At 43.7% G+C, this 13373-nt stretch overlaps 1 protein-coding gene across 5 annotated transcripts in view; it reads left to right on the top strand.

Annotated features, from left to right (window-relative positions):
• Positions 1 to 13373, top strand: part of htt (huntingtin) — a 39416-nt gene that overhangs the window by 21442 nt on the left and 4601 nt on the right. For 2 of the 5 annotated variants that reach the window (XM_063883397.1, XM_063883401.1), the window contains 24 exons: positions 34 to 172; positions 268 to 447; positions 726 to 902; positions 1108 to 1184; positions 1865 to 2000; positions 2126 to 2248; positions 2354 to 2561; positions 2831 to 2976; positions 3495 to 3672; positions 4156 to 4257; positions 4406 to 4590; positions 4665 to 4791; positions 4979 to 5082; positions 5596 to 5750; positions 5895 to 6034; positions 6128 to 6213; positions 6587 to 6717; positions 6799 to 6931; positions 7672 to 7827; positions 7903 to 8093; positions 8541 to 8655; positions 9221 to 9434; positions 11602 to 11815; positions 12836 to 12998. In XM_063883397.1, the coding sequence (XP_063739467.1) occupies positions 34 to 172; positions 268 to 447; positions 726 to 902; positions 1108 to 1184; positions 1865 to 2000; positions 2126 to 2248; positions 2354 to 2561; positions 2831 to 2976; positions 3495 to 3672; positions 4156 to 4257; positions 4406 to 4590; positions 4665 to 4791; positions 4979 to 5082; positions 5596 to 5750; positions 5895 to 6034; positions 6128 to 6213; positions 6587 to 6717; positions 6799 to 6931; positions 7672 to 7827; positions 7903 to 8093; positions 8541 to 8655; positions 9221 to 9434; positions 11602 to 11815; positions 12836 to 12998 (3580 nt within the window). The remainder of the gene's footprint in view (positions 1 to 33; positions 173 to 267; positions 448 to 725; positions 903 to 1107; positions 1185 to 1864; positions 2001 to 2125; positions 2249 to 2353; positions 2562 to 2830; positions 2977 to 3494; positions 3673 to 4155; positions 4258 to 4405; positions 4591 to 4664; positions 4792 to 4978; positions 5083 to 5595; positions 5751 to 5894; positions 6035 to 6127; positions 6214 to 6586; positions 6718 to 6798; positions 6932 to 7671; positions 7828 to 7902; positions 8094 to 8540; positions 8656 to 9220; positions 9435 to 11601; positions 11816 to 12835; positions 12999 to 13373) is intronic. The other 3 variants (XM_063883400.1, XM_063883398.1, XM_063883399.1) reach the window with 3 other exon arrangements.

Raw genomic sequence — 13373 nt, 5'->3', positions numbered from 1 at the left:
AATATTGTACCAATCTCCTTCCTCCTCTCTCAGGAGACAAAGCCTCTCGTGCACAAAGCTGCTGAGTCCTCACTCTTCAGGGGAAGGAGAAGACAAGCCTGAGACCCGGTTAGCTATGGTCAACCGGGAGATCGTTCAAAGGGGAGCGCTCATCCTCTTCTGTGACTACGTGGTGAGAAAATAAACCTCAAACAATCATACACACGTATGTAAAGCAAATACCTCGGTTTTAAGTGCAATTTATTTTATTTTCTCACGGGATAATAGTGTCAGAACCTCCATGACTCGGAGCATCTGACCTGGTTGATCGTCAACCACGTGCAAGACCTCATCAACCTTTCCCATGAGCCTCCAGTTCAGGACTTCATCAGCGCCGTGCACCGCAACTCAGCTGCCAGCGGCCTCTTCATCCAGGCCATCCAGTCCCGCTGTGACAACCTCTGTGCTGTAAGAGTACACCCTTAATCTCCTCCCCGCCCTCTCTATCATTAGTCGAGTCATTTTAAAAAGAACCAATCCTAAACAAACAAATCTTGGTTTTATTTATTTTTTACTCCACAACCTGTCTCTTAAGTCATTTCATCAGTACCCCTCACAACTAAAAATGTTCTTATTATAATTGTTTTCTTTTTTCCTCCCCTCTCATATTTTACTACGTTTTCCCTTTGCTCTCCTTCTTCACGCCGCCTCTGCCTCACTGACTGTATCCTTGCCACCTGTTGCAGCCTACCATGTTGAAGAAGACTTTGCAGTGTCTGGAAGGCATCCACCTGAGTCAGTCCGGCTCCCTGCTGATGCTGTACGTGGACAAGCTGCTCAGTACGCCCTTCAGGGTTCTGGCCCGCATGGTGGACACACTGGCGTGTCGCAGGGTGGAGATGCTGCTGGCTGAGACACTACAGGTAATGATTGTGGATGTGTTTTGCATTTTAGTGTCACAAGGGAGTTTGTTTATAAATGAAACACTTAATACATTTTATTTTCGCATCATGTGAGGCTTTGGGAAATCTTGTGATTTAATTTCTTAGGAAAGACGTGTAAATCTAAAAATGATTTTCTTTATTTGTCTCAAGTTGATCATGTGTTGTTGTGTCCCTCCGCCTGCAGAACAGTAAAGCTCAGGTGCCTGTGGAGGAGCTCAACAGGATCCAGGAATACCTACAGACCAGCGGCCTGGCTCAGAGGTAACATCCTTCTGTCTTTTAAGCAAATTTGAGGAATAGTTCTAGCAATCTGTTTCGACATTGTACACTAGTGTATACATTGTAAAAAATGGGACAAACAGAAATGTTAAATAAGCAAGCCAATCTTGCAACCAAGATTAACAGAACCACAATTTTGAAAGAGAACTCTGTAGAGAACAGATCTCCACCAGGTGTCTCCCTTAACCCTAATTTTAGAGAATAGCTGCAGACAGGCACAAGCAAACGATCCACTCTAGCAAAGATGAAGACAATGTTTTGCTTTAGTTCAAATGTAAAGTGGGGAAGATGTTAATGCTTGGGTCAATTTTTAATGTATAAAAATACCAGTTTTTCTTTTCACCTGTGAGAACTGGTCCATGTCAGCAGTAGGTGTGTGTGTTTGAATTTCCCATGTCACCGTCGAGATCACAATTTCAAACTCAACGTGCTAGATGCCAAATAAAACATTTGTAAACTGCTCTTAGTTAAGAACTGACCAGCCGTTTTAGTATATTTCTGGATGACGGTTACGCTCAGATTATGGTAATATCTCATCTCATTCTTCTAGTTGGCTGTTCAGGGTGATGCATATCTGCAGAGAGTGAAGTTATCCATAAAGAGGACATATTTCTGTCAAAAAATGAAGCTATTGTAACTTCTTGTTGTCTTTCTTATCGCAGGCATCAGAGGTTCTACTCCCTGCTGGACAGGTTCAGAGCCACTGTTGCCGACACCAGCAGCCCCACACCTCCTGTGACGTCTCACCCTCTGGACGGAGACCCGCCTCCTGCCCCAGAGCTGGTTAATGCAGATAAGGTGAGGGACTAGATAAGATAGGAGTCTGTATTTGATGTTTGTTTTGTGTCCTAATCAAATGCAAAGAAAATAATTCAGCATGGAAGGTATCATTTTGTTTTGACCGTATTAAATTCTGTTTTCAGGAGTGGTACGTGGCTCTAGTGAAGTCCCAGTGTTGTCTCCGTGGAGATGTTTCCCTGTTGGAGACGACAGAACTCCTCACCAAGCTACCTCCCGCTGACCTCTTAAACAGCATGAGCTGCAAGGTGACGTAGACAAAGATATCAGACATCTCAGTATATAAATGTTCTTTACCACATTGATCCATTAAGATTGTATTGCATCTGATCCTGGCCTTTATTCCCCCGCAGGAGTTCAACCTTAGCCTGCTGTGTCCATGCCTGAGTATGGGGATGCAGCGGTTGGCCCGGGGTCAGGGGTCGCTCTTGTTAGAGACAGCCTTGCAGGTGACCTTAGAGCGGCTTGCAGGGGTAACTGAGTCACTTCCTGTACCGCACCAGTCCTTCCTGCCGCCAGCACAGCCACAGCCCTACTGGAAACAACTAGCTGATGTGTATGGTGAGAGAAGCAGAGATTAGTGGATTCAAATATAGAAGAAATCAGAGTTTTTGATTATCTTTGAAATGTGACCTCTTTTGCAATTACTTCATATTTGGTTTTTATGCCAGTCTTATTGTTTTATTTCGGCATATTTATCCACCTTGAAGGCCGGTCTGCTGTCTTGTATGAAACCAGTCTGTGACGTATAAAAAGTTGGAGACCGCTTGCTTTAAGGCGTTGACCTTGTTTTCAGTTTTAAATATTCTGTGTATGTGTGTGTATTTCAGATGAGCCAGGTTTCTACCCCAGGGTTCTGTCGCTGTGCAGAGCGCTGTCCCAGTACCTGCTGAGTGTGAGCCAGCTGCCGTCCTCACTACACATCCCCGCAGACAAGGAACACCTCATCACCTCTTTCACCTGCACCGCTGCCGAGGTAAAACACCACTTTAAGAATTCTCATTTTTCATCTAACTTGTTTGTTTGAATCTTGCATGTAATTTGAGATTCATAATTTCATTCTTATTGTCCAATTTAAATTGATTAGATAGCTTGATACTAACTGCACAGTACATGACAAAATATACAAGTCTCTCTCTCCAGGTGTATTCTATATTGCTTAAGATAATGACAATATTGAACAAGTATGAAAGGGTTTTCTGCAAACTTTACAAAAGCAAATAAACACTGCGTTCCAAAAAAAACCGAAACAAACTGAGTGGTCCATTTTCCCAAAAGTGCCTTCTAACCATAAGGGAAATAAACAAGAAGACATTTACTAAAACTGACTAGATGCTTCAAGTTTGAGCAACTAACAAAGAATATCTCTTACTTTAAGGATAATGTAGCAGATTTGCTTCTTTAGAGGTACGCAAATTATGCCTCTGTCTTTTCAGAAGTTTTTGTGCACCCCCTTCATTATATTCTGTCTCGTACATCTCTTTCTCCGCCCAGGTGGTGGCGTGGCGTCTCCTCCAGAACCAGCTGCCCCTCAGTGTGGACCTGCAGTGGGCTCTGTCCTGCCTGTGCCTGGCCCTGCAGCAGCCCTGCGTCTGGAACAAACTCTCCACCGCGGAGTACGCCACGCACACCTGCTCCCTCATCTACTGCCTCCGCCTCATCATCGTTGCAGGTAAGACATGTTTGTGCATTCCCTTGTAGCGGTTTGAGGTTTAGTCGCCGGGGTGCCAGTCAGGTCGGGGCCTGATTATTTTAAACTACAAAGGCTACATGTATAAAGATACCCAGTAAAAAATTACATGAACCCTGCAAAAAAACAATATTTCATACATTAAGCTGAATCATGTCCACATTCAAATCAAATCATAAACCACACCAACAAAAAATGTATCTAGAAAGATTTGATAAACAGCTAAGCACTAGTGTGAATGTTGATTGTAACCAGGTTTCCCACTCGCAACAGTAAGGAGTCTTAGTCACAAAAACAATCAGTAATTCTCATTTCTTTCACTTCAGCAAAACCTTCATTCCAAACATACGTGTTTCTAAAACAGAGAAACAAACATCAGCATTAAGGCTTAAATATTATAGGCCATGAGGGACTTACGACTCAGTCATTTCATTAGCGATCAAACTGTTTGTCTCGCCTTCCTAGTTGCTGTGAGTCCTGGTGACCAGCTTCTGCATCCGGAGAAGAAGAAGACGAGGGCGGAAAAAGACGCCGAAGGAGACGAGGTAGACTCGGCACAAGTTGACCGTAAGTGCTCTCTTAGAGATTCAGTAAAACCTCTGGGATGTTTCATGTAATTTAGGATTTAAGGGCTTTGCTTGAAAGGAATTTATTCTGACCTACAAGGGGAAATTGCCATCATATATCTCTCAAAGTTTTTACCTGTGTGTTGCAGACATTTGTGAGTGGCAGGCATGCGAAATCATGGCGGAGCTGGTGGAAGGCCTGCAGAGCATCCTGGCCCTGGGTCACCATAGAAACAGTGCATTCCCCGCTTTCCTCACACCAACCTTGCGCAACATTGTCATCAGTCTGTCCCGGCTGCCTCTGGTCAACAGCTACACCAGAGTACCTCCACTGGTCAGTGTGTGCAAGATATAATTCATAGTTTGTTCAAATGGATGGATTTGTGTATTTAAATTGTATGTGTGTAGGTTTGGAAACTGGGCTGGTCCCCTCAGCCAGGAGGAGAGTACGGTACCACGCTGCCTGAGATCCCTGTGGACTTCCTGCAGGAAAAGGATGTCTTCAGAGAGTTCCTCTACCGCATCAACACACTGGGTACAGAGTCATGAAACCTGCTGTCGTGTAAAAATGTTTATTTGGGCAGTTGTACAGGAATATTTTAAAGTTACTTCTGGCACATTTTCACAGCCCTATTGTCTCCTACCCATTTTCTATAATATTATGGCGCTGGAAACGTTTAGCTTTTTGGGCACCATGTAAATTGTTCTGTTATATTTTTAAGGCTGGAGCAGCAGAACTCAGTTTGAAGAGACCTGGGCCACACTACTGGGGGTGCTGGTCACCCAACCCATCACTATGGACCAGGAGGAGGAGACTCAGCAGGAGGTACACGCACACACAAGAATATTCCTTATATCCTTAAACGTGCTGCTGGTGTGTGAATCCGATATGTCTACCGAACCCCATCAATCCTATAACTCAGGGGTCACCAATCTTTTTGAGACTGAGAGCTACCTGAAAGAAAACGAGATAAGTTCTGTCCCCCTCTGGACACAAGTTGGAGACGCCTCCTGCTTTCACCTCATAAGTATAACTCGCCTAGCATTAGGGCAGCAAAAGCCACAGCATTTTAGGAGTGTCTAGAAAGGACAATGTCCCCCAGAACGCCTCCAAAAATGACCGTAAGAGGAGAAGGGGTAACTTTGACTCTAAAGATTTTAGAAAATGTGTCAAATATGGACATCATGCCTTTGTGTAACTACAGTGTGTGAGCCCTGAAGAAATATTCATGCTTTGTTTATTAAATTACACCACAGACACAATTGTAGGAAGCGATTCTGTAACCCTCTCTGTTTGTCCCATCCTTTTCAATGCTCTGTTCCTCCTCTTTGTCTCTAGGAGGACTTGGAGCGTACCCAGTTGAATGTGTTAGCAGTGCAGGCCATCACCAGCCTGGTGCTGAGTGCCATGACCCTGCCCACTGCTGGCAACCCTGCAGTCAGCTGTCTGGAACAGCAACCCCGCAACAAGAGCCTCAAAGCCCTGGAAACACGGTATGATTACACGTGTTACAGGACATTATTTGGAAATATATTCAGAATAATAACAATACAATATATTATATTAGCCAAACAAATACCAGTGTAATAATAAAGAAGACACGATATTAATTACGATAACAATGTGTGTGTGGCCAGGTTTGGAAGGAAACTGGCAGTGATCCGAGGCGAGGTGGAGAGAGAGATTCAGGCCCTTGTGTCGAAGAGAGACAACGTCCACACACACCACCCGTACCACGCCTGGGACCCTGTGCCCTCGCTGTCGGCAGCCTCTGCCGGTAACACGTCCACAAAGCCTCTCACTCCGCCTACAGCTGCTGCGCTCACACCTCCAAACTCTCATTTCTTTTTCTCTTTCTTTTTTTTTTTAGCAGGCACACTGATCAGCCATGAGAAGCTGCTGCTTCAGATCAACACAGAGAGGGAGATGGGAAATATGGACTACAAACTAGGACAGGTATGTGATCCATAAACACAGGAAGTGGGGGATAAAAAGATATGTAAATATTCACACGTTGAGATTTTTGATAAGTAATCCTCGGTAATGTAGATATAATGACTTGGTGGCTGCAGACAAATACACATTAAACAAAAAACCTTAGAAAGTGATACATTTTTATTATAAGGCAGTGTTTAAAACCAGGAAAAGACGCCCATTATGCCATGTTATGATGCTACAATATCCAAATCTTTGACGGTATCTCATCACAATGTTGATATCGTATGGATGTAATGCCCAGCCCTATGAGGAACAGTGTGTGTTGGTTTAGGTTCTTGATTTAAAGAGATTTTCAATACCTTAATGTTCATTTTCGTCCTTCTCCCTTTAGGTCTCTATCCACTCAGTGTGGCTAGGTAACAACATCACCCCACTGAGAGAGGAAGAATGGGGGGAGGATGAAGAAGATGAAGCAGACACTCCAGCCCCCACCTCCCCGCCCACATCTCCTATCAACTCCAGGTCTGTCAAACAAGATGTTTCCCTGCACACGCATGCACTGATACAGGATACCCAACATGACTTACCGCTGTGTGCTTTCAGGAAGCACCGTGCAGGGGTGGACATTCATTCATGTTCCCAGTTCCTCCTGGAGCTCTACAGTCAGTGGCTGATCCCTGGCTCCCCGAGTAACAGGAGGACCCCAACCATCCTCGTCAGTGAGGTGGTCCGATCGGTGAGCGACCGCGCACCATACTCACTGCAACCCGACTTCAGTTACTACTCATCAGGAAGGGTTTTCATAAATCTGTTTACAGTTTTTAAAGTTGATCTTAAGATAGACGGTAGCGGAAGATTATAGTTAGCTATTTCCTCACCCCAGAAACAAGACGGTAGAGTTCCATAACCTTGTCTTATCTGGGAAAATAAGTAATGTTGGAGGTGACTAAACGGAAAAAGTCCCAAGATGCTGTATGTTCAGCTCTACCAGTGCGTCTTCTCTTCTCCTCTCCTCTCTGTACTAAAGAGAGATTAACAAAGTGCTTTGTGGAATGGGAAATGAAATCCATTATTTATAGTATGTCACCCACTTCTGATCACTCTCCTGTTTTGTGTTCCCCAACTTTAAAACTTGTGCTGTAGTTGTGCTAATTAAGCTCATTCGTTCTCCAGTGTGGCAGCAGAACAACTTGTGTTCAGCCTTCAGAACAACATTTACATAGACATGATTAAAATCGGCAAAGGCATGAAAACATTTAGTAAAACTGGGTCCCTTTTGCATGTTTAGGCACAACAGTCGCATTGTTTTTATTGGTTGACATCTTTCCCCTCCATGCCCTTATGAATGCGTAATCAATAGGTTTTCCTTGTAATTCTAGACATGCCTTATCATAAAAATTATCTTTATTAATAATAGAGGGAAACTTGTTGCAAAACACTGCTCTCAACCCCCCCCCCTCCCGTCTTCCTCTGTAGCTGCTGGCGGTGTCGGACCTGTTCACAGAGAGGAACCAGTTCGACATGATGTTCTCCACCCTGATGGAGCTGCAGAAGCTCCACCCCCCAGAGGATGAGATCCTCAACCAATACCTGGTGCCTGCCATCTGCAAGGCTGCTGCCGTACTGGGAATGGTGAGTACAGCTGGGTGTCATAGAAAGGATATGATATTACGCAGTGTATGAACACTCTAAGATGTACATCTGTAGGACAAAGCAATAGCGGAGCCCGTGTGCCGCCTGTTGGAGACGACCCTGCGCAGCACCCACCTGCCCAGCCGCATGGGGGCTCTGCATGGAGTGCTGTACGTGTTGGAGTGTGACCTGCTGGACGACACGGCCAAACAGCTCATCCCCACCATCTCCGAGTACCTGCTGTCCAACCTGCGGGCCATCGCTCAGTGAGTACCGCTCTCATTCTCCAGGAGACTAAAACTCCATCTTAAGCACAGAATCTGCAATAGGAACAGAACAGGAAATCTTTCCTTTCAACAGCAACAACCTTCAACAACCCCTCAACTCTAGCAAGCTGATATCTCAAAGTTTCATAGTTTCTTTTTAAATCTCTTTATCTAACTTGATATCCATATATTTACTGTTTATTTTATTGTTTTCTAATTGAATCTTTAATACCTTCTTCACTTGCTGCTCACAACACAATTTCCAAATTTGGGACCTATACCAAAAAATGAAATCCAAGTAACAACGCAAGAATGCAGTGCATCATTTTGCCACTTGGTGCTGCCCTATACATTTCAAACCAACACTCTGCTGGTCTTTCTGTTTTATTTCAATCCTAATTTTGTTCCACCAATTGTGTTTGTGTGTCCCCTCTCTGTGTGCTGCAGCTGTGTGAACCTGCACAACCAGCAGCATGTGTTGGTGATGTGCGCCGTGGCCTTCTACATGATGGAGAACTACCCTCTGGATGTGGGGGCGGAGTTTATGGCTGGCATTATACAGGTAAACTTTCTGTCTGTATATGTTTGATGTCACACATCTCGTTGTCATCATTAAAGAAAAAGATAACATATTTAAAGGATTAAATTACTTTGAGTTGATTAGCTGTTTATCTTTAGCGTTGGAGTAATGCCCTAATCTAGGTGAAACACAACATCAAAGTTAAGAAAGTTGGTTTTCTCAAGGTTCCCCGAAACAAAGCCCAGCCTGTGATTTGCAATCAGAGGGAAAACAATTTATGGCACCATTGGTTTGTAGCTATAAAATGTTTGAATTGAATCCATTTAACTCAGGGGGGAACCAAGGACAAAACGACAAACAGAATCATTGATTTCCCCAAAAGTGCTGTCCAACCCGAAGGGAAACAAACAAACAAAAGGACATTAAATGAGTCGCACTCAGTAGGATGAAGAATAAAAAGGCTACAAAGAAAATGGGAGGAGAAAGGCGCTATATAATATATAAATGCAGTCCATTTATTTCTCACAGAAAACACAAACGCTGAAACAGAATAAAAAGAAGATGCATGTCAAAGGATTTATTTCCCTCCTCTGTCCCCGTCTTCCAGGTGTGTGGTGTGATGGTGTCTGCCAGCGAGGACTCCACCCCCTCCGTCATCTACCACTGTGTGCTGCGGGGTCTGGAGCGCCTGCTGCTGTCGGAGCAGCTGTCCCGCGTGGACGGAGAAGCGCTGGTCAAACTCAGCGTGGACCGAGTCAACATGCCTTCCCCACACAGAGCCATGGCCGCCCTGGGCCTCATGCTCACCTGCATGTACACCGGTAAGAAAAGCTCTCAGAAGACTAACGTAGCTTTCTGGCTCCATCAGCAGCATGTACTGTAATGAGGACTGATGTTTCCATTCCTTGTATAACCAACTTTCTCAAACCACTGATAATGCACTATTGGATTGAGCTAGCTGGTCTACCCACCTGCCAGGGCACTCTTAATATGCTCATCACTTAACATAGCATTGTAATTAAGTACATCAACCTAAAGCTCTGCAAGCTAATGCTAAGCTTAAGCTAATGTCAGTAATGATTAATCTTTACTGAGGATGTGTCCCATTTCTTTCCTGTGACTTACCCTAGATTTCTTTTCTTAGAGTGATTACTTTTTTTTGGGTAGGCATTAACATAGCAAGGCAAAGTAAAATGTAGTGTAGCGAACCCTCCTCCTCTCCCACACAAATGCTTTGCCTTGACTGTCAACAATGGCTACAAATAAAGATGTAGACCGCAGTATGAAGTAGGATATGATCTGAAGTTAACAATGCAAACTGAAAAGAAGCTCCTCCACTGAAGAGCTGCAGCAATTCGTCTAATTGATGAGTAGGGCCTATTTTGATAATTGATCTGAAAAATGTAAGTCATTTTTCATAACAAATGTGAGAAGATGCACTTATTCAGTCTAGCAAATAATGAGAGTTGCTGCTTTTCTCAGTTTTTTTATAATATAAAACTGATTATCTTTAGGTTTTTGACTGACAATGAAGACATTTACAGACATCACCATGGACGAACAGAAACTGCGATTGAAATTTCTTGACATTTTATATATTTATAAATCTAGAAAATAATCTGAAGATTAATCGATAACAAAATAAGTAATTAGTAGCAGCCTTTCATCGACACCACTTCCCACCTTGGCTTCTGCCGGTGTGTCCCATTACTGTGTCTCTCAGTGGAGTAGCTTCTTTCAGAGCTGATGATGACACTAAAAGAAATTGGGAAATTTTATGAGTCAAAACTTGAACCATCTCTGCCTCTTATTGTACTGAAATACAAACTCACCAGCCTACATCTGATTGTGCATGCCCTCATGCATTAAGCTCGCAGTACATATTATCTTTACAATAGTTTACATATATGTCCTCTACCAATAATATTGATTTAAATAAATGTAATCTCTGTTTACAGTTTAACAGACCTCCAAACTACCCTTTATTGATGCCTGTGTGACGCTGCTTGCTTCTTGCATGTGATACATGTGTTCTATATATATACCTCTGATATACCCTACCTCTAACCCCTACGTCGTCCCCTACTAACTCCAGCAGCTCTTAGCATATTGTTGGCCATACGTTGTTGCCCAGAGCCAGTCAGCAAATCCTTTATGTAAACCCCGACCCTTGAAAATGTGACGTGATTTAAACTTTAGGCTACCTCTCTTTATGTGCTCTCCTAATACATTAAGCAGCATCCTCTGATAGAAAACCTTATCGTACGGGCCTGTGTCCACATACTGCCTTCTTAAATAGCCAGCGTCTTTTTTTCAAATGTTTCTAATGAGAGAGCGCATCCCGTCAAATCGGTCGTACGAGTGCTGCTCAAAGCGCATGAATTTTAAATGTGTGTATATATATTTTTTCCCCCAGAAAAGTGTAGAAAGAGATGCATAAATTGGAGGAAAAGCTCGTTTTTAACGATGCCCTTCAGACAGAAAGTATCATAAGAAAAACGTATAAGCTCATTTACTGTATTGGATCAATTGGGAGGACCCTGGATGTTGCTGCCGATAAATTGTTGTTCCTTTTCTAGGCGTACGCGGATTGTCCTCCTGGCTCTATGGCTGTCAGATTGAGTGTGAGCGCAAGCCTCTTCTGGTTGGTTGTAATGGTGAAAAACAATGCCAAACAGATCCCAAAAAGTAATTGGGTGATGCTAGTCCGTGAAGCGTCGATGTCGATACATTGTCTGGATATATTTGTAATTTAAACAATATAAAAGCGCTAGGAAAACTTTTGGATGATCGCTGGAAGGGGGCTCACAGAAAAAAAAAAGCACTATGTGGACAGTCGCCCTAAAAGGTCGCGCCCAGAATTCCACCAATTTTCACCATGAGGTCATCTAAATTCTGATCTGAATCTTGTGATATCAGTGTCCCCGCTCTAACCTCTCCCCCACTGGTCCAACCGGCCCCCCCTTCCTCCCCTTCTCGCCCTCTCAGCGGTGCTTGCGTCGGGTTCAGACGTGACAGGGGTTAGAGGTCAGGTTGACTGTTCCTCAGCAGAGGCGATGGGCGTCACGGCGGGTCATGTTGGTTTCTCCTCAGGCAAGGAGAAAGCCAGCCCTGCCAGTCGCCCCGCCCACTCTGACCCTCAAGCCCCGGACAGCGAGTCAATCATTGTTGCCATGGAGAGGGTCTCTGTGCTGTTTGACAGGTACACACACTCACACACACACCCTCCATTGTACAAGAAATGCTTAGTTTTATTCATCAAATCATGCATGCTTAGTTGAGTTCAGATTTTTAAATTGGGTGATTTAGAATCCGGTTGATTGCCAGGAAGGGTTACACATACAAGGGATTTTCTTTAGTGGTTAATGGTGCATACATAAACACACTAAGATTAATTAATTTGTAAAAGAAAAGGAGCACATGTAGAGCTATTTCTAGGAGAAAAAAAACGACATTGTCGATTTTAATAAATAAAAACACGTTTGTTTAAGCCCTCAATTTACAGAAACACAAGAATACTAACGTGTGTATTAGCCGCCCAAAAAAAGCGACATTAGTTTAAGTGTATGGTATGTTCAGGATATTGTCAGCACTTCACCTTGCTGTCAGACAGCTCTTTCTGTCAGAAGCTGTTTTCGATGCTCGCTTCAAAGTCTTTATAACATCCAGGATGAGTCCTCTGACAAAAAAAGGCATTTTAGAGAAAACGTGTGTTTCTAATCTACATTGCCTCGATTGGTTAGTTATTTTGTGTTGTTGGGTGACTTTGGTGTTTTTAAAGGGTCCGTTTTGATACATCAAAGTCACACAATTATACAAACTAACTGATTCAGGCAGGGGTAGGTAAGGAACTCCTGTTCTGCGGAGTCAAATTGTCAATGACTTTAAGTCTGGTGGCTTGGATGGTAGCATAGACAACAGCTGCCGTTTGATCCCTGACCCTCTGATTGGTGGATGGCTGTTACCCCTGAGCCAAGCCAGTCCAATTCCTAATTCTTCAATGCATTAACTTGTGTCTTTTCTATGAACTGTAGTTGTTCCCATTGCCATTTACTAACGGGAATACACTGGGAATACTGCTCCACTTGGAACAATCTGTCCACTATCCAAACTATCCATTTAAATGTGCATCCTGGGTTTGTGGCGTCCAATAATGATGCTGGAAGCTCCTCTACGTTCTGACTGTCTGATAATTTGCTCCCCTGGGGTTTCCCGTCTGCAGGATTCGGAAAGGTTTACCCAGCGAGGCTCGGGTCGTGGCCAGGATCCTTCCCCAGTTTCTGGACGATTTCTTCCCCCCACAGGACGTCATGAACAAGGTTATCGGCGAGTTCCTGTCCAATCAGCAACCTTACCCACAATTCATGGCCACTGTCGTCTACAAGGTCAGCAGCGGGACAACTCACTCAACCATTTCTTTGATGCATTTTTGGACTAAAAACGTTTTCATGTTGTGTATATGAGGCTCACAAGGCTCAAATTCCTCTTCAAGGAGACTTGCAGAGACTTTCAATGAAGTCCAGCGTCGGTGAAGTTGTTACTTAGTTACTCTGTTTTGACTGCAGCTAGCTCTTTTGTCGTGCAATCAGACAATAGGTTGTCAAGGCAACATCAAGCTCAAGCTAACACGGTGGGTTCCAGTTGTTGTCTCGAGTTTTAAAATCAAGAATGAATACACTGCAGTCTCATTCAGCTTTGTATTGGTATAGAAGTTATCTTGACATGTATAAATGTTGTGGCATTCTCGTAGTTAAAGCTGC

The sequence above is a fragment of the Eleginops maclovinus genome, chromosome 5 (genome assembly GCF_036324505.1).
Source record: "Eleginops maclovinus isolate JMC-PN-2008 ecotype Puerto Natales chromosome 5, JC_Emac_rtc_rv5, whole genome shotgun sequence".
Lineage (NCBI taxonomy): Eukaryota > Metazoa > Chordata > Actinopteri > Perciformes > Eleginopidae > Eleginops > Eleginops maclovinus.
The sequence above is the reverse complement of the archived record's forward strand: the minus strand, read 5'-3'. Positions and strand labels throughout refer to the sequence as shown.